A 21,053-nucleotide genomic window follows, 5' to 3' on the forward strand; every position below is an offset into this window, starting at 1 on the left:
ATTGGCTGCTTAGAAATTAAGTGTTAACGAGCAGTTGGACAGGTGTACCTAATAAAGTGGCCGGTGAGTGTATGTCTGCTATTTCCTCGCTGGAATGTGACGTGATTTGCGTTGCGTACAACCATATGGTCACAGAACGGTAAATGTTTATTAGGGCTGGGAATATCCAGGCACCTTTCGATTCAGAGGCCAGTGATTCGATTCTAACGCGATTATCGATGCATCTTGGTAAAACAATTTTTTGTGTACATTTCCATGCGTGATTTGAAATAATACACATATATAAATCTGAGTTTGTTAGATTTTGACACACAGTATTTGTAATTTTTACTTTTTTTGTCTACTGGGTTTTTTATTTTGTAGTCATCCCACACAATTTAACTGGATAGGTTTTATTTTTTTTTTTATTTTTTTTTTTTTAATGATGACAAGCCGGAATAAAAACAAGCCAAACTGAAATAGGACTAACGTAGCTATTTTTAAAATGTAAGGAGTAGAAAGTACAGATAATTACTTCAAGTATAGTAAAGTATAGACACCCAAAATGTCTACTTAATTAAGGTAACAAAGTATTTTCAGTTTGTTACTTGACAACTCTGCTACTCAATGAAAGGTGTAAAGTGTGTGTACAGTATGCCAGCAGGTTAGGCAGCTATCTTCATCCGACACACGTGCAGCACAGGTAAAAGATGGGTCAGAGTTTGTTGCCTGACTGGCAGACAGATGGAGTTGGCAGCCAGTCTGCACACGACAGCCCCAAATGATCCCTCCTCTGCTCTGGTCTCTTCCCCTGGCCGCAGGCCACACACTTCTCGATTTCTCAAACTCAATGGCATTAGTCCCTGATTCCTAACTTAGCGTTAGTAGTTTGGCATTGCCCATACCAACCTGACTGTCCCACGTTCTCCAGATCTAGTGTCTTGTTTTGCTTTCTTGTTGTTATTGTCCTGTTTGTGTACTACCATATTTCTTCTAGCTAAATCTTTCAAGAAAGGTTACTCAAAACAAAACCTTTATTATGTCTAACAAGAGTTGGACATGAGAATAATTAGACAGAATTCAGTCCTATTTTTCCCTTTAGTAAGCATACCATTTGTCTTATAACCAGCGGGCATGAACACATGATGTGATAAAATACGGGATGCATGTTTGCTAAGCGTGCAAATGACAGGTACCAAGGGTGAGGCATCTGCTGTTTTTTACATTTAGTATTTGGTTAGTTCTACTCTGAGCATTCCTTATCCATGTAGTATATACAATGGGAGAGACTGTGAGGCTATATTAGTACAATAAAGTGTGCATTGAAATTAGGTGAGGGTTTGTTACATTTCCAAATGAAGCAGCGGAGTTACATGAACTGTCACTTAATTGACTGTCAAATCATAACAAACGGAAAGCTATAACTTTCTTTTAGTTGCCTTTTTGTGTTGTCATTGGAAACTTACTCTACCCTCGCAATCTATGAGCCGCCCTTAATCAGATACCCAACGTAACTCGTCCCAAACTAGGTTTCACAATTGAATTCCCCACTTAAATGCAGTTGCTCCTCTGTGACCTCTGAGAAGAAGTGAAGCCCTGATAAGTCTTGCTCTGATATTGCTGTATTGATTTTCGCCTCCATACAAGCTCTGCCTGAGTCTGCTGGAGCCACCGGTTTCATTTTGCACTGCCACAATAAAAATAACAGGCCAATGAAACATCCCCCCTGAGGGCGGGGGTTGGAGGGTTTTGAAATCATTTTCAGCCATGTCCTAGTTTTTATAAAACCTCTGTATTGTGTTGCCGTGACACAGAATGTTGGTGATTGTTTTGTGAGACTAAACCTTAAAATAGGCCTCTCTAAATGACTCATTGTGGATGCCATTGTGTTACACTGGAAATAAGAAGGTTTGCTTAGTCATGCTGCATCAACTTCCAGAACATAATCGGCATCCTCCCTCGCTACACTATTCTGCATTTAAGAGCTCTTGCCTTGGTTTAGCAGAAGCAATACCATGGCACCAGAAGAGAGAATAATCCAATACATAAAAACAAATTTATGTTTGCTCCTTGTCAGAGTTCATATCCTTTAGAAGGCAGTGATAGAGGATTTTGATAGCTGTTTGCCTCAGAGACATAACAGATGCTTTCTCTCTCACACTCACACTCTTACTGGCTCTCTGCGGGACAGAATTGAGTTATCTTTGGCCCTTCGAGTAAGTTATTACAGTGGGCTTAGGGTGAAACAGATGAAGATAACTAGGGGGAAATCCAATTACCTTTTAGGGTTCTCTATCTAAAAGGATCCTTAATGTGAAGGAGATCTGCAGATCGGATGCTGCAGCCCAGCACAACAAATGATAGACTCTGATATCTTCCAGAGGAGCAGGAAGGACAGCCTGAGAGATAGAAAGGAGGAGAGAGAAATCGAACTCTCTCTTTTTTATGGGGCTGTTCATTAGGGATGAAATGTGGTGGCTAAGGGGCACAAGGGCAGATGAGAAGGTCCAGATAGGGAAGAGTGAGCAAGACCCAAGTCATTTCTATTCTTTCTTACCATTCCCCTTTTTGTATACGCCCCCTTGATTCATCTTCTGCTGTTATATGGAGTAATTGAATTGACTGTCTGAGAGATCCTGTGAAAGCCAGACGATAGCGGCTAATTAGCGCTTGGCGTCATTGTCTTCCCTCTGCTGAGCTTGTAAAACGATCCGGTGCTTTTCCCCATGTTAATGACATTAACATTGAGCTGAGGCTCATTATGTTGCATTATCATAGCACTGGTCTCTGTGCATCACAGAGCTGAGTATCCGAGAGAGAGAGAGCCTGGGCAATGATGTCTTGTAATGGCTCAAGTTAAGAGTAAGAGCTGACCTAACTTACGCTGTTGCATTAAACTCTAATTTAAATATAACCAGCAGGCAGATCAGTTCAGTTCACGGATTTGACAAAAAACAGTTTAAGAGAATTACTTTTATTGTTAAAACAGAAGCAGTGTGCTGATCAAAGGTTACTCAAACAACACACACAGTAAGGGCCAGAGAACCACAAGTCCCAAAGGCTATTTACACCACATCACTCACAGCACTCAGACTGATAGCTGCCACCAACTGTAGCTAGCCATCACGTTGTCGCAACTGTAATGCAGCATGTCAGCAGGGCGGGATTCCCCGGCACCTCATTATGAGCAAAACTGCTGTCAAGAGAACGAGGGGAAATAGAACAGGAACATGTCTGTATGGGTGATACATTGTGGCACAACCATCAGGATACAGGGGAAATTTCATATTGTGTTGAGACAAACCTCAGCACTAGATATCTTACTTCACAATAGTGACCTTGATTGTCAAAATCGATCGCAAGTTGGCATCTTTCAGCATTGCTTTTTTTGTCCTTTCGTGGCAGATGCTTTCTTTTTTTAATGTCAATGGACTGTTTGACTAAAGACACCAGCAGGTAGAATCGGAGGAGTGGGTTACAAAAGACGGTCGGGGAACAGTAGTCTCAGTCTTGCTGTAATGAAGTCCCCAGGTACCTCCTCTGCAGCTCCCGTCATTATGTGTGACCAGCTAACCCACGGAAATATGACTTTACTCTACAGTTTCCTTTGACACAGTCTCTTTATTTAGAAGTAGAATGCTTTTACCTTTGAGCAGTGAGCTCAGGATTGTGTAAAAAAGTCTCCATGTTAGAAGTGTTTTCTAGCTAATGCAGAGCGGAGCTGCGGCAATGATGTGTGGCTTTTTACACATTTTTATTCAGGAGAATATGAATTCTGTTTGCTGCCTAAAGTTCATATTGTTGATAAAAATCTGTCATCTAGTCCAGCCTGAACCCAGTGTCACTACGCTGTATTTGCGTTTTCAGGCGACGACCAATCCGGAGGAGGTGTATTTTTCACCTAGTCGCGTCCTTTATTCATTTGACTATTTGTCACCTCCAGACGACAGTATGATTTTTCACATGGCATGACCTTGAAGCCGAGCCGGTATCATCATGAAAAGATGGCAGCAACGCAGACTGATGTAGCGAGAGGAGGGTGCGGTTTGCAGAGGCGAGAGGTTTCTGGGTAGAAGAGATGAAGAGGCTGCCAGCTGAGCATGGTGACCAGTCCATTAAAGATCAGCCGCAGACAGTGTGAGGGTAGGAGCAGAAGGGGGGTGAGGTGGGGGGGGGCGAGATACTTTGATAAGTGTTGCGCCTGCGTTAACCTTGATGGCCGCTAGCAATGGTCCGGTGCCAGCAGCAGGGTTCTGTTTCCACTGGATTAGATTATTTTTTCCCCTCCTGTGCTCCAAGAGAAGGGAAAAGAAATCAATACTTGGGAGCGCGGCATGACAGGGGCATCATTTCAGAATTGAAGTGGCTGTCAAGCATTGTCATTTGGTGACTTTTGTTCGCCATTGTACTTTTAAGCCCTCATTTTTCTCCGCCTCCTCTTCCATTAACTCGTTTCATCCCGAGCCCATTGTCTGAATTCCCCCGGTGACATTTTATGTTGCAATTTAAAAAAACTCGAGGCCAAGAGATCAAGTGCAAGAGAATCTCTTTGAAAGCAATTGGTGGACTGGTCCAGCATCTAGTTTTGTTTAGCGACCCCCATCCTCCTTTCTCATTTCATCCTCTTGTCTCCCTAGACCTCCATTGTGTTCCAGGAGGAATTTATTTGTAGTACATTTGCATTCTTTGATACCAGGACAAGCCTGATGTCTCGCCTTCCACTGGACAGTTTCTCTGCCCGTTTGTAAATGAAACCCTCTGGGAGAACTTGTCGACGGATGTGAGAAATTGGAGATTCTCGCAAAGCGAAAGCCCAGCCTTGGAGAGTGTGTAGCCCTGATGTGCCACCAGTGTCAAGAGATTGCAAATCAAGCGCTTTAATAACATCTCTGCTGGTTTTGTTTCTTCCTCCTGTCCTCCAACAGAACGCCGAGACCCTGGTTTTGTCAGCCGGCGTGTTGAAGGCTCACTGTGGCACGGCAACAACACCAGACCTTTCTCTGTCACTCTAATTGATAAACATAGGGCTGATATCTTGTAATGAGCCTCCTTTCTCCAGCCTATTATACTGGTTAACCCTCTCAACCCAGCGAGGGAGAGGCGGAGGGGAGCCCAGGCATCATCTGACAACAACTACAGCATTTAGATAAGGCTGACACGGTTGCACCACCACCACTGTGAAACTCATCTCCTCGTTTCCCCTGCTTATTATTTGTACAATCAGCACGGCAAAAACATGAGCGTGTGGCAGTGATAACAATCTTGAGCCACAGAAATCCTACCCAGGTTCTATTTTCTGGCTCAAGAAGAGGTTCAGTAATGTGATTTAAAATGCATGTGTTTCAAAGCTTTGTGTCTGTATATGCGTGTTGCCATTTTCTGCTATTATGTGATTTTCGAGATGATTACTCTTCTTTCCACTCCCCCAGTCCACTGGCCCAGCAGCCCATTTCCTCCCCAAACTCCAACACACATCCATAGTTATTTATTTGAACTGTTGATGAATTGTGGGAGACGCGACTCAGTGTAATTGACTCGATTAATGCCAGCCATTATCATTTCATCTGCACCAAGCTGTCTCCTCCAGCAGAGCCAGGCACTCACGCCCGGCGACCCTGTCAGCCAGGCCATGTAATGGAAGGTGCTGCCCATGATTACAGTGTCGCAAGTCATAACGGTCTCGCTGCCAGCAAGTTGCGCCCTGGTGGCTGTCTGGGGAGGAAGCTAACAAAGGCTTGGAGTCATCCGTCCCTTTCCTTCAGCCTCGCTCTTTTAGCTTCCAATGTTAAATGGAAGTGCTTGTCTCTGAGCATGTCTCTTTTTTAACGTTGTTTTCTTGTCAAAATATGCACACTGACCGCTTCAGTTGCTCCAAAAGAGGCATGTTTCGATTTGGAAATGGGAACAGATACTTTTTAATTGACTTCTTATGTTTCCTCAACATTCCTTGAATGGAAAGAAAGCACAGTTTGTTTGAAAATACCCCAAATGCTCCTTTCTGCCCTCTATCCTGTCAGGGGACCTGGATGGAAGTGAATTCAGGATGGTGCCAACTGGGAGATTTAGTTATTCGCTTTAACCTTCATAAGAACATAACATAATAAGTCCTTCATAATACCCCGGCATGTTCTCTGACTTCACATCAACGGAATGACACCGGGAATTAACAGTGACTTGTCTTTTCCACTTACAAGCAAACCCAATGTTGGTTTTTAACGGTACTACTGATGTGTTCAACATTTTTGGTTGTTATTTTAGGGGTGAGTCTGTGAATTTGGCCTTTTCTCCTGTAGTCGACTTTGGCTTCAGATTTGAGAAAATCCCATTACAGCATGGAGGGTTTGGGTGTTTGGGCAGGCTCAACACACAGGTGATGAAGTGTTTGTTTATGGTTATGAGTTTGAACCCAGCACTGTTGATTAGTGCTGCAGACTTTACATGTCTCAGAAAGGGGCGGATGGAAATGGACTTTATAGGCATTCAACTTACATCTGTTCAAAAGAGGGCAATCCACATAACCATTTATTTTGGCAAAATTGATTATTTCTAAAATCATGTATAAATGGGATGTGTTTGTTTTGTCCATGGGTAGAATTGTTTTCTGTTGAAAGTATAATATACGGCGACATATGCAATAATTTGATGCTGATCGTAACTAGAATTTTAGCATTTTGAACACCATCCTTTTAGCCCCTTTTCTTTGGTCCAGCTTGCCTTCAGTCCCAATTCCTGCTTGCCTTTAGTGCCACTGATCAAGATAAATGGGTATGCAACACACACACACACACACACACACACACACACACACACACACACATACACACAGAGAGCATTCTCTGGTTTAAAATTTGAAACACTTTGTTTCCGTACTCGCTTTTATTTTTGCTTTTTCCCAGGTTGTCTTGCTGGAAGGTCAAGGCCTACTTTAATGCCACACAAAGAGACATAGATTGATAATTAAGGCCCAGCAGCCTGCAGAAAAGCCCCTCTAATTTGATTTATACCTATAGATTTTCTGTCAGATATGAAATGTTGTCGTTCAAATTGAAGAGGAGGACCCATTATAAAGCGCTTTACTCGTAACTTTGGAAAAGCAGGTTGTATTTGTTCAGCCATGCAACTGGATTAATACCAATGGGTTATTTTAAGGTTAATTTAATAAGGGGAGTAATATAACATTAATAATTGAATGAGCTTTTGTTCTTAATACTGCAGCCATTTGCCTTAGTTGCTTTTCTCGGAACATGCAGAGGAAAATATAAAAGCACCCATGCAAGGCTGACGATCTGTATGGCTACCCTTCCTATACATAGCACACGTTTTTTTTTTTCTCGTTCCTTTTTCATGCTCACCTTCAATAAGAATATCCATTTGAAACAATACTTTCAAAGTAAGCCACGAGCGTAACGTGAGTTTTCAATTGAAATTGTTACTAAAACCGAGACTGGAAATCAAAACACTGTTTTAAATTATAGCTGTTAGTTTCAGAAGGTGTTTTACTTTTCCCATCGCCGCAAAGTTCAAAGGCCCATTCTGATAACAAATTCCGACAGAGAAAAATGTCCTCCCTGTGCATTGTGGGTATCGTGTGATTTGGTGTGCCGGAGGGCATTAGTAAATACGTGTCCACTGTTATTAATCAACATGACATGAGGACAGAAATGACCCTATGCTTTTCATTTGGTTCTACTCCCATGTACAACCTCCTATAGACCTGCTACAAATGTTCCACAAGTTACGGGCCTAACTTATAATTTATATGTTGTGTAATTCAGTCTCTTCTTGACACATTTGTGCATGTCTTTGGAGTTGCACACACTCGTAAAATCATACAGAATGTATAATGCGTCTTTTCTCTTTCCTTCCCAGTCAAACTGTGCTCAGTATGCAGCGGAGAAGCGAGATGAGGAGAAAATGTGCGACCACCTGATCCGAGCAGCCAAATACCGCGACCACGTGACAGCCACACAGCTCATCCAGAAGATCGTCAACATCCTGACTGACAAACACGGAGCCTGGGGAAGCTCTTCCATAAGGTAAAACAAAAGTCCCTCAACAAGAAAGAACCATGCTCTTTCTGGACGTTTTTACATTCTTAAATTCCTATTTCATTTTCAAGTAAGATTGTGATTCATACTTTTACAATTTATGGTAAAGAAGGGGGACAATTCTGCGGTGCTGTTGAGGTTTTCTCAACTCTGTCACACTGCTTCACAAATTCACACAAATAAAGCATTTTACGTACATATTTAATCCATTCTTTGTCCATTTCCAATTGATTGTGTCTATAGTGTTTTGTAAATGTAAATGAATAGTAAAGGCCAATAATGCTTTGATTCTATATGTTATCACAATTATGTTGTGTTCCCCACATGCCAGGATATTTTAGAGACAATTAGTGGTCATTGTATAGAAAAAGCCTTTAATCAAGAGGATGCACCTGTTCGGTTGTCTTCATGAACCGTGTTCATAGCATGTCATTTTCACAGCCTTGGAAATTATTCAAACCACTGTAAAGGTTTTAATCTCATCATAATCCTTCTCATCCCCCAATACTAATGGCTTTGATTAAATCACATTTGCAAAGGTGAAAATGTCAGCCGTGGGTTGAATGATGCACAGACTCGAGAGAGAGATGAAAGCCGTTTAAACAGCTCCGCTCCCATTAAGCACAGAAGAAGCCTATCCGCTGTGTTTGTTTGGCCAAAACAGGCAGCAGAATCCAATGCAGCGATTCCCTAATGATGGCTGTTTGTGCAGGTAGTGTGTAATGGTGAGCTGAAGAGACGGCCGCTGGCTCACGCTTGTTAGGCTGATCCAACTCTCCAGAGACTCGTCTGGCGAGGGTTAGTTTGCTATTGGATCAGGAATCTATCTCTGGCTGCCTTTTGTTTGCCTTTTCTATTTTCTCTTATATCCGGATGTGGTGTATTCTTCGTCACATCTTTCTTTTCTTGATACCCTCTCCCTCCCTTTGCATCTCCTTCCATCTCTTTCTTTGTATTAGTCTCCTTATGTACTCACACAAGGCTATTTACTATGGAGGTTGTGTTGTACGAGTCCTGGCCAGAAAAGTCTCCCATTACTGGCCCTTTATGCCGCTGCACTATTGATGGTTTTCCTAATGGCTGCCGATGGGCGCAGGGAGCCATTGGCACTGGGCCTTAGAGCGCAGCGCTCTTTTAATAAATCACAATCAGTCCTGTGCCATTACATCAATATTTTTGGTCAATTACTGTGAAGGTCAGGTGGTGCAGCTTCGCACCAGAGCTCGTGGTATGCAGGCATAGGGGAAACATCTGGTGCTGCAAAACCCAGAAAATGAACAAATAAAAGAAGAAGGAAAAAAAACAAGCACACCTGCATACCTGCAGGGCCAGGCGTTCTGATATAAGGGATGTTTGTTACCTAATTCCACGAATACGACAACAAAACGGTGGTGCAACAATATCCCAGCATGTTCATACTAACGGGAGGGGAAGGACGGAAACACCCAATGAAATCCGCAACCTTTTTACTTCAGCTCTGAAAATGAGATCCAGGACCGCAAAGACAATACGCAGCTATGATTACGAGGTTTTGTTTCTCTCGGGTGTAAAATCCAAGCCCGGCTGCTCACACGCCATGAAAACGTATTCCCCAAAGTTTCCATTCAATAAAGAGTCTGAAAATGAAAATATTATTTTCTCACAAGCTGATGGGAATTGTTGTTTCCTCACGGCAGGCATCTAATATCTTCTGACATAGTGTGACCCGCCTGAATGCAATTTGTGTCTTAATATCCAGCTTACAGCGGCCCCGGCCTCTGGAGAAAAGAGGTGTTAGGTGATTTTCCCTTTTCCATTCCCCTGCTTTGTCTGCGGTTCTCTCTCTCTCTCTTCCTTTCTCTTCGTGGCAACATACAATTTCTTTTCTCCTTTTCCCCCCACTCCTTGTCCTTTGCTCTTTCTTGTTTTCGCTATCTCCTTCAGTTGTATCACCGGGCATCCAGGGAGGATTCCTTCCACCAGACAGAGGCTGTACCCATCGTTTTGGTGCCCTTGTCTGTCATCTAGTGTCAAGACACAGACAGATCCACAGCCCGACAGATAGGGTGACTACCTGTTCGTCCATGCGCTTCTGTCCCAGTGCCTTGAGACTCAGGTGTACAACATGCCAGTCTGCTGTCTTTTTAAGAAAGGAAAAATAGGGTAAATGAACAGCTAGCAAGACTGCCACAATGGCAGATGTCATTTTTTTTTTCTCTCCTCATCGCTCCATTCCTCCCCCCCTCCATGATTCCCCCTTTCTTTGAGCTTGGGTCCGCTGAGCATCCAGACTGCTGCAGTGTTTATTTGGGTCAGGAATCATCTTTCATGTATATGACACCTAGACAAAATCGACGGACAGAGAGGGGAGATGAGGGCAGATGATGGAGAACGCCAACTCACCGTCTCTGGGGACTCGCACCACTCTCCTCTTTTTCCCCTCTCATACCTTCTCTTTATTGCATTCAAATAGGCTGACTAATGTACCATGGAAATTCACTCTGGATGCAGGAAGTGGGCGGAACTAAAAGGAAGGTGGCTGCAGCTGAAAGTATGAATAAGTGTGACTTATAATCAGCAGGCACACTTTTTATGCAAAGCTGCTGTTGACAATCTATTGATGTAGACACTCTGTTTTTTGGCAAATGGAAACATTAAGCAAGATGAAGAGGTATAGTTATACATGCTGGCATTTTCTGTACTCCGATGTTGTCTTACTCTTTTATGCCTGCATCAGCATCAGCATCCTTTTTATTCCAACAATCCTAACTAACAGCTAGTCTCCACACACCCAAAAAAAAAACACACACACAGAGATATACCTAGAACACCAAGTCCTCTCCCTCTGCTCCTCCTCCCTCATATAAGCAGCTCATTTTCTGCAGCACCACTGCTCTAATGGACGCCCTTAGGCTAGAGGCTTCCCAGCCAAGGGACATCCATCTTTTGGCATGTCACCCTCCCGCCCGGCAAAAAATCTTTGTGATGTGCACTCCAATTTTTCTTCAGTAAATCAAATCTTCCTTCCCTTAGAAAGACGAATGCTTTAGGGTTGGAGTGTTATAGAGAAAATCAATGCCAGCAAAATTGAAACAGTATGCCCCCGTATTGATCGACCTTGTGAGATCGAAAACGAACAGCTTTGTAACTGTTCCGCTGGACAGTTAGCTGACCTGTAATGGACAAACTATTGATATTAGCATTACTATTTTATCTTGTGCTATGTCATTTCACCAGCGCACTGTTGAGGGAAAGAAGCCGGAGCACAACGTTCACACTCCTCCACTAATGATACAGAAGATGGTGTAAAATGGTGTCTACACAATATATAAAGGAGGGTTTTGTTCTCTTTAAATAAAGGAATTATAATGTGATTTACAGTAAAAGTATCCCCATTAGATATACAGGTGTGTGTGTGTGTGTGTGTGTGTGTGTGTGTGTGTGTGTGTGTGTGTGTGTGTGTGTGTGTGTGTGTGTGTGTGTGTGTGTGTGTGTGTGTGTGTGTGTGTGTGTGTGTGTGTGTGTGTGTGTGTGTGTGTGTGTGTGTGTGTGTGTGTGTGTGTGTGTGTGTGTGTGTGTGTGTGTGTGTGTGTGTGTGTGTGTGTGTGTGTGTGTGTGTGCATAAACCGTGTTAAGCAAATATTATGTACATTTTCTGTTGCTAAGGCTGCAACTAACTTGTTTTCATTAATCTTGTGAGTTATTGTTTAAGTTGTAAAATCTTATAAAATGCATAACACAGTGTCTCAATATCTAAAAAGAGCTTGCTTTGTCTTAACAGTCCAAAGACTGTAATTATACAAAATGAACAATAATACAAACCAGAGAAGAGCCAACGATTACAGTGTCACATTAAGGAAGCTGGAACCAGTGAGGGTTAGTGACACAATCAGTTTTCAAAATAGTTTTTAATTAATCTTTCAATCAACCAAACAGTTATTCAACTTCATCATTTTAGCTCTACTATGCTTTATAATGTGGGATGCATAAAAAGACAAGGCGCAGAACATTTAGTATATCCATTCTCCAGAACCTACTCTCTGCACCACTACTAATCTGTGTATCCGATTGGAATCACAATGGACAATTGTTTTCTCTGTCAGTTAATCTTTGCATTGCCTTTACGTTTAAGATATTTATGGTTTAGTCTGTTGTGTGTCAGAAAATGGTTAAAAAAAAAGCCACCTTAACATCTATCATCTTCAAATTGCTTGTTATGTCTGACAGTACAAAGCCCAAAGATACCCCATTGTTGGTGATATAAAACAAACAAAGGCAGCAAATCCTCACATCCATGTTTGGCTTCTTTCCTTGATGATGCAATTTGTGGTTAAATACCCAAACAATTTTTTTTTTTAATCTTGGGTATCTATCTACAAAAGGAAATGTTCCTGACTAAATAAAGTCAAAATGTTTGAATAAAAAATAAATGTTATTTATCCCATAAAATCCCATCTAATGGCTTAATCAATGTCGTTTGGTCCGATTTGATGGACAGTGGCATCTCCCCGGCAACGTAATCACACAAAATCCTTAAGTGGAACCCGATTGAGATATTCTTAAATTGTGGCATTAATCTTTTTATTGACATAAGTGTTGTAGATTTTATGAGGGCTTTTATTTGTTAAAATAAATTAATGTTCAGCTTATCAACTAATCAATGAATTAACCATACTTAATTACAGCACTACTGTTCATTGTCCTGTAATCATAACACGCCTTGTAAGTTTTGTCCCACTCTTCCTGGATTGCAACGGTTCCATCCTCACAAGTGATCATTGTTATCATGCTCAGGACATGCCGTGGAGTTATGCTTACTACAGTGAGGACATTCATGTCCACAAAGCTGCTGCTTCTTTTTTTTATTTTTTTTAAATAAATGATTGCATGAGAAACTGCGGCAGCCCTACTTGTATGCTTTCATTCCAGACCTAAATCACAATTATGATACATAATGCATGTATTTAAGCCGAGGTCTGCACAATGTCTGCGTTGCCTTGCGTGCATGTTTTAAGGACACACTGTACATTAGGGCTGCCCTGGTACCGTGCACGCAGGGCTGACAAAGGAAATGGGACTCCAGTACATCAGTGGAGATTATAACCATAGGAAACGAGAACATAACTGTTTAGAGTACACTGACTCTCGGAAATGCATGACACGAGAGGGACAGGAAGACCGACAGAGAGAGAGGGAGAAAGAGGGAGATAGATGGAACGGAGGATAAGAGAGAGACATTTGTTACTAAAGCATCAAAAGTTAAGACGGAAACAAAGACAAGACAGGGGCATCCTTCGCCCTGCACCCCCCACACGCACATCCTTTCCTCTAGCTGCACTATACACTAAACCCAAGCAGTGAGTGATTGCACAAATTTGTATGTAAAAGGTTGAGAGCGTGTCTTGTTTGCTGGATGGAAAACTCTGCAGCTGCTGACTTATCGGACTATCAGTTTTGCCTTTTGTTATATTTGTTATTTGGGAATAGAATAAACTCCGTAGCTGGATCCCCAATCTTTCCCGTTCTGTATTTATACACTACAGTTTCCAATTGGACTCTATTCAACACTCTACCTTTCTAGCTATTGATGGGTTGTAACTTCTAATCTTTTTAGCTAAACCTTTTGTTTTCTTACAGTAATATATGTATTTCATATTTTACCAAAATGAAGTCTGGGTGGCGGTTAAAGGGCACCCAAAGTAGATAATCCCTGAAATGAGCCCTTCTTTACTTTGTAACAAGTCCATTACCTTCTACAGTACGTAACAGGTCATTAATAACTGATAACAGCTTTTGGTTTGCTTATAAATACTTGCAGTCTAAACACAAACATGACCTGATGTACTGAGCAGTGACAGCTGTGGCAGTCCACAGCTCCCGTCTCATCCGAGACCGTGACAGTTGTTTCCTTTAGCCCAGGTCTCGACTACTTCAAAACCAATTAGCAGGGGCTCGAGTTGTGGCCATCCATCTGCCTTCATACAGTCATAAACGTATAGCATAAACATACTACACGAAGCGATGCAAGCCTGCTTTAAGTTATGTTAATGTTTTTCGTAAACGAGACTCGTTGCATCACATAGGGACACCAAAGTCCTTAAAGGGATTTAACGTGAAACCCTCCACCGCATTAATCATGCACAGTGACATGTGTCCGGGACAGAAAAGCTATGGTGGGGACAAAAAGGATGTTCTCTAAATCTCTGGGGAGACTTCTCAAGTTTGACAGACTCGCGTTCCATTAGTTACATAAAATAACGTGCCACGAAGGCCCTACCGTGCAGTCTGGATCATGGATATGAATTAGAATATAGCCTTAATGATAACATTTACCTCGACTGTATATACAGTACAGTGGCTGGGGCTGTAAGGAATAGCAACAAAGTGTCATGGTGTAACATATTAACAGCGGATGATGTCCATATGTTAGCATGGTTAAGTGTTGCAGTGGAGACCCAGACTTAAAAGATTACGCTCCGTGGATCATTTAAAATGACAGGAAAAAGGTAAATGGTTCTGGTAAAACTGGTGCTTTTTTATCATTATCGTGGAAATGATGCAATGCTTTCTCTCATAGTGTATTGATTTAACTTTGGATTTCACCTTTCATGCTCCAAATACGTTCATTTCAATTGATTGTGTCAGTTATCACAATTAATTATTCCACAGAGGAGCTTGTTATGATACAAAATAGTGATCCTTGTTATGAAGACTCTGTCTACATTGTTCTTTTTTTACCCAGTAGATCTGGTCAAGTTTGCATGTTCACCACTTGTAGTAGTAGAAGGAGAAGGATGGACATTTATCAAACTTTTATATCTTTATCTTTCCCCAGTTTAAAGCTTATGCTGTGCACTGAGATTTCACAGCTGTGTATTTGTGACAAAAAATAAAGTTAAGATCAGCGTCACATTCATTTGATATTCTATTTGTTTATTTTCCTCACTAAACATATATGTAAAACATGAAATATAAAGTTTACCAGATAGCTTTAGCAGCTGCAGAAAACACCCTCTGAGCTACAAATATCCCCGGTTGTGAATCACTACATACGCAGTGACAGTGGCCAAAACTGGAGGTGAGAATCAGCAAGAGGTTTTCAGTTAAACACAAATATACTTTATGCCATTTACATCTTCTACACCTGCATCTTCCTTTTTTATTTTAAAGGCCATCAACATTGTTCATCCTCTGCCTAGCAGCTCAGAAATGTAATGGAATCCTTGTTATGAAGTATGAAAGAGGGCCGCCATCCCAGAAAGACCAATTACACTATCCTGCCTCGCTGCGCACAGCCCAGTGTGACTCTGTAGCAACACTCAGATTTATGAGTTTCATATACCCTTAAGAAAGTATAGGGCCTTGGTGGAGCAAGGTCATGATAAAAGGGTGCTGATCAATATCTGAATGAAAAGCCATTTGGGAAGTTTTTAGGGCTTTTTTCCCTTCTTTCTCCCTGTCTGCAGTATCTGCAGAGTATCGATTGTCCGAGGCCAGTAGTTAGTCAAAGGCTATCTCCTTTGACTAACCCCTTTGCAGCGTGTCAGCCCATTCCCCCCCGCCCTGTCCTCGTGATAGATTGGTATGCTTGCAGCCACTGTAATTACACCATGGTACTAGCAGGTCATTCATTTTGTTACTTTCACCATTTGCCAAAAAATTGCCTTTATCTTTAGAATCCAGCACTTTCGACTAAAGCCGGAAAAAGGCCACATAAAATACCAACATCTCGGTGTAGAAAGTGGAAGACTGAGGATCACCCTTTACTCGTAGATCTTCAGCTTGCATTCTGGCTGTAGATTTACTTTACACCCCCATCCCTGTGTCTGAGTTCAAATTCAGCACCACCCTAAGGTGATCAGACCTCGGGCGATTTGTGATGAAAGGACTGGTATTGATCAAAGATGGAGGGACAGATTTATTCATTCAGGAGTGATTTTGTGTTATAGCAATTGCAACTTTTATAGATTAACACACTTGATAGAAGCAATATTTTATAAATCGAAAAAGAATGAATATAGCATGGGCTATTTCTACAGAAAGTCTAATTATCTTACGAGACATGTAAAACAAACAATGTGATCATGCTAAAACGCTGGCTAAGGTCAAGTATAATGTCGGAAGTCCATGCAGTGGGAAGCAATATAAAACTACAAAATTACCAATATGAGCAAATTAATAAATCACTGAAAAAAACTTATTTTCAATCCAAGACAGACTTTTAACATGCTTTTTTTCTGTTAGATGACTTTCTCTTATAAAGAGATAACTACGTGGCTGTTACAGTTAGTCAGACTTCTGTTGAGTTGATCGTCTCACTCACCTTGCAATGGAGTCGCCGCACTTGACACACACAGGCGCACACACGCACTGTGCTATAAGTGCTGTATAATGGACACAGCCGTATGATGGAGAGAGGGGAGGAGGTGCTCATGAATAGCAGACAGCCTCGCTAGATGAGATTTCCGAGCTCTGCATCCCGTCGAAGCAGGGCACACAACAGACTGGTATGCAGAGTTCAAGAGGGTTTGCTTTATGGTTTAATTTATGATCAGCATACTCCTTACCTAACAAGCAAGAGAGGTTTAATTTTTCAATTTTGTCTAGTTTAAAATTTTAAACTAAGCTAGAATTTGTTTTGCTTTAAAAAGAAAAAAAGTTTAGAATCATATGTTTCAAAATGATTGTTTTTGGTGTAGGGTATTGGTGTTTGACGTGCAAACATATACGAACAAAAAACCTTAGACCTTACCAATCCCAGCTGACCTTGAGCTTTTCCACAGTGTTTTTTTTTGGGGGGAAACGTTGGTTATGTGTTCAGATTTGTCATGCCATTCAAGATCAGCTCTGAAAGCTAGAGGTCAGAAGATTATTACAATGGGCCAGTAATGGCAGAATTATGCAACTCCGGTCCAGTGGATGCCCTCATTACCTCGCAGTACTGGTGATAAATGGCCTTAAATGCATGTTGTCAAAATCACAGGAAAAATGTGACCCTTCATCAAAAATACAGATGGTACCACTTCAGCAATGTAGCAGGGGATACACTGTTATGCAGTTGTTTAGGCAACCATGAAGCTATTTTAACATTAAACAATAAAATCAAGTGCAACATTTTTTAAATTTTATGGAGAAAAGCTTTTTCACCACACGTTACATCATGTTTAACATTCCCGTCTTGGGTCAATATTTACTACTTTACAAAACGCAACACTTTCCATTTAGCCTCCCATGAAATCTGATATAATTAGTGTGTCATTGTCTGGCTTTTTGTTGGTGAATTTAAACTGAGTGTAATTGCTGCTAATTGGACGCTGTGCACTAAGCTGGTGGTAATTAGGGCTCGATTTGCATTATTTCATTTGGCTGCACTGCATTGTGGGGAGTCTGAAGCCCTTTGCCTCCCACTCCTGGGACTACTTTGATCCTCACAAGCCGGTGATGTTGCAGAGATAGAATATCAGTCCCTCCTTTTTTTCAGATCGTTTTTTGAAAGCTCTTGGATAAATTGGAGTTAATTGGGAGGAGTGGTAGGTGCTTATGTTGCCTTGGTAATGAGAGTGTGTGCACTAGTGTGTGCTAGCAACAAATTCAGGGAAAAGGGAGTTGTTTGTTGTCAGACTTTGTTTCAGTGGGAGTGAATTCCTCGGCTCATAAGTAGGATTCAAATGTTCAGTTTTCATTTATTTTGCATACTCTTATTTTTTTTAATTAGATGTAGTTTTACAAATACATCATCACAGATCTAGTGTAGAGCTAGATTACAATATTTAAATTTGAAAAACAGACATTAACTGACCTGATCCTGTGATTAATAACAAGGATGGGCACAATTACATGTGGACATTCAAAGTGATAAGTTGGAAATGTTGCTGGGTCTGTGACCCGAACATTACCTCTGGTAAAGCTTGTAAACAACATTAGCTGAGGTGAATTAACATACACACACATGTAGATAGGCTCCTGTAAACCTCATTGGGGTGGGAAGGATAAGCATTAATGCACATGTAGAAAATCACTTCGGCGAGACTTAATCATGCCAAACAATTTCAGTGGGAAGGTATTTGGTCCCGCTTCATTTTAATTTGAGTCTGGAGATACCATCGATGTGATCCCTGCCAACGTTTGACAAAGAGCCAGTGCTCAAGCAACCAGTCCTCAACATGACAAATCCTCAATCTATTCCCACTCTCCCGTTTCTTCTAAACACATGGTTTATGCAAATCAAAGCAAAATGATCTTAGGGGTAGCAGCAATGTTTGAGCAATTTGAGGGCTGCCAATAGGAACTGGCATTAATATAAAATAAGGAAGGAGAGAAATGTCTTCTGCATATGCGGGCTCATTGACTGTACCCAAATTAATTTAGCAGAAAGGTTATGAATGACTGTTTGTGCCAAACTGTAGTTGCTTGTGGTGATATATGAAAGCATATTCACTCTGCTTGTCCTGCTTGCTATGATAAAGGTCATGGTATGATTTACATAACATAAAATGCTTTGACTATGAACCAATGCAAAAAGTAGTAATATGTTCTTTACCTCCATCTTCAACCAAGGTAAATTCTACCAAAAAATAGTGACATGTTCTTTACCTTTCCATATTCACACGAGGTAAATTCTACCTTTCCCAAAAAGCTGAATTCAAAGGAAATAATATAAAATAATCAGAAGGGGAATTGGGTGCCTTTTCTTGTTCTAATATCAGATTTTAGTGTTCTTTTGAAAACAAAAGAAACTTTTTTTTTTTTTTTTTTTTTACTGGAAGTGGTGAGTACACCGATGCATCTGTCTCCAAAACAACGCTGTCCGATTGAATCTTGATGGATGACAGTCATTTGTCCCTGTCAGGAAACTAACAATCGTGCCATAGAAATAGAAGCGCTATCAAACTTTCAAGGCCTGCAGACAGAATCTATTACCATTTTTAAACTGGCCGATAATCCCATAATATATCATGATTAATAGAGGTTACTTGGAAGTGGATTGGAATTGTTTATTTTAAGGTTTCTTAATGCCAGATTAGTATAATATTAAGGATAAGATTAACCTCAGTACCCCCGAAGGGAAATAGGGTTGGTGCAGCAGGGAGGTGTAATAGTCAATACGACAAATGGGAGAAAAAGAATATCCAGACTCGTGTGTAAGATTAAGAAACTAAAAATGTGTCTCTTTTAACTTGGTTGAACGATCTATTACCTTTAATTGATGAGTTACTTGAAAAATCCTAGTTATGTTTAAAGGGATTTCAGTCCTCAGCTGTCATCATACTGGCATTTATACATTTGTGTAAATAAACATTCGTCTTGCTTGTGACTTGGTAAACCGGCATCCATGTGTCAGGCGATTGTTTATTGTTGAGGACATCGTTCATGTAGTTCACTTGGCCCTCCACTTTCCAAATAAACATTTCATTAATCCTGAACCAGCTCTCATACTGAACACGGGTCACAATTAAACTATTTGTTTTGCGTGTCACCTAACCATGCCAGATCTACTTGGACGCCTGGCTCTGTTTTGATGCAAATGGACAATTTCAAAGCATAACTGAAATCTTAAAGTGCCCATATTATGAAAAAAATCTTTTTTTATTTTGTATCTCTGGTGGGTCCACATGCATACAAACTTGGAAAACTATCCATGCTGAGATACAGGTTTCTGAATGTCCTCTGCCTTCCGTCTCTGGGTGAGCAAAATTTGCACGGCTTTTTACATCACTAGCCCAGACAAGGTGGCTAACCGTAGCATCAGCATGCTAGCTTGTTCTCAATGCCAAAACACTGCTACAACACACACTAGTTCACTATAATCTACAAAAGAACTACTTCCATGTCCCTGTTCTGCAGCTATTCCAGAAGAAGTCTCCCAGCTAATCCTGCCTTGTACTGACCAAAGTTGGAGAAAGAGTTATCTAGCTGATGTGATCGTAGCTACTGCGCATGTGCGACTCCCAACAAAGATAGTAAAGAAGTGAGAGGCCTCACTCTGTAGGATCTGCAGCAATGTGCAGTACAACACAAAAGGTGTTTTCTGAAAATAAAACCATGTGAAGCTATTCTGGAACAACCTCAAAGTACAATTATGAACCTGAAAATGAGCATAATACGAGCGCTTTAAAGAGTGCACCAGTAAAGTATCTCCTTGCAACGTGTTGATGGTTTGTATTTGAGTTCATTACATTGAAGGCATAACTGTTTTGTTAACTGATTAGGGAGAGAGCATCAGGGCCACATAAAAGGAGAAACTTGAGCTTTCCCATTCGGGTTCTCTGTTGGTAAACTTGCTCAAATTTACAACTCCAGAGCCCTGAAGAGCATCCAGAAGATGTTTAAAAAAAGAAAAGAAAAAAAGGTAATTACTATTTACTACTCCCCATAAAACTCCTCCGGACTCTGTTTCGGCAGTAGCCAATGTGGTCTACATTAGAAAGGTTTGGTATGGCTCAACAAATTCTCTTTAGGACACATAAACTCAGGGCTTGCACGTGTAAGGCTCGCAGTGTTAGATATCTAAGTTTTAGCCCGATTTTAAAGGACACACCCTGCCTCTGTCAGATGGTCTCTACCCCACTTTCAGCATCAGACAAGTCCCTTCAACGAGAAGGCCTTCCAGACTGCTTTTTATGACCGAACTAATTACTAATTACACAAGTGGTTGGTGTGAGCCCCAGCACGACGCTGGCCCTTTGTTATTTTAATTGTTGTTATTTTGAAGAATGGAGCTTCGGTAAATTCTGCCAAGGAAGCCCCAGCAGAATGGATGAGCTCTGAATAATTTATCATCTTTGTGGAAACACACTCAGTGTGTGTTTTATGGGGGTTGCATAGCGCTGTACTCCTCCATTCTTGTTACGGCGGCGCTCTCTTTGGGGATTGATGACGAGGTATCTTTCATCGTGCGTCCACCTCTTCCAGCACCCTCATCATTAGGACTTCCATTGTCACCTGTTCATAGAGCGCTGGATGAATATGACTGGCAGAGGTGGTCTTCCCCCCCCCCACCAATGCTTTGACTAATTACTCCAGCCAATGGTTCCCGTCCTGATGGAT

At 41.3% G+C, this 21,053-nt stretch overlaps 1 protein-coding gene across 8 annotated transcripts in view; it reads left to right on the top strand.

Annotated features, from left to right (window-relative positions):
• lrba (LPS responsive beige-like anchor protein) overlaps nucleotides 1-21,053 on the top strand; it is a 188,695-nt gene that overhangs the window by 85,090 nt on the left and 82,552 nt on the right. For all 8 annotated transcript variants that reach the window (XM_034897460.1, XM_034897488.1, XM_034897509.1 and 5 more), the window contains exon 36: nucleotides 7,849-8,015. In XM_034897460.1, the coding sequence (XP_034753351.1) occupies nucleotides 7,849-8,015 (167 nt within the window). The remainder of the gene's footprint in view (nucleotides 1-7,848; nucleotides 8,016-21,053) is intronic.

Source organism: Etheostoma cragini, chromosome 2 (assembly GCF_013103735.1).
Source record: "Etheostoma cragini isolate CJK2018 chromosome 2, CSU_Ecrag_1.0, whole genome shotgun sequence".
Classification (NCBI taxonomy): Eukaryota; Metazoa; Chordata; class Actinopteri; order Perciformes; family Percidae; genus Etheostoma; species Etheostoma cragini.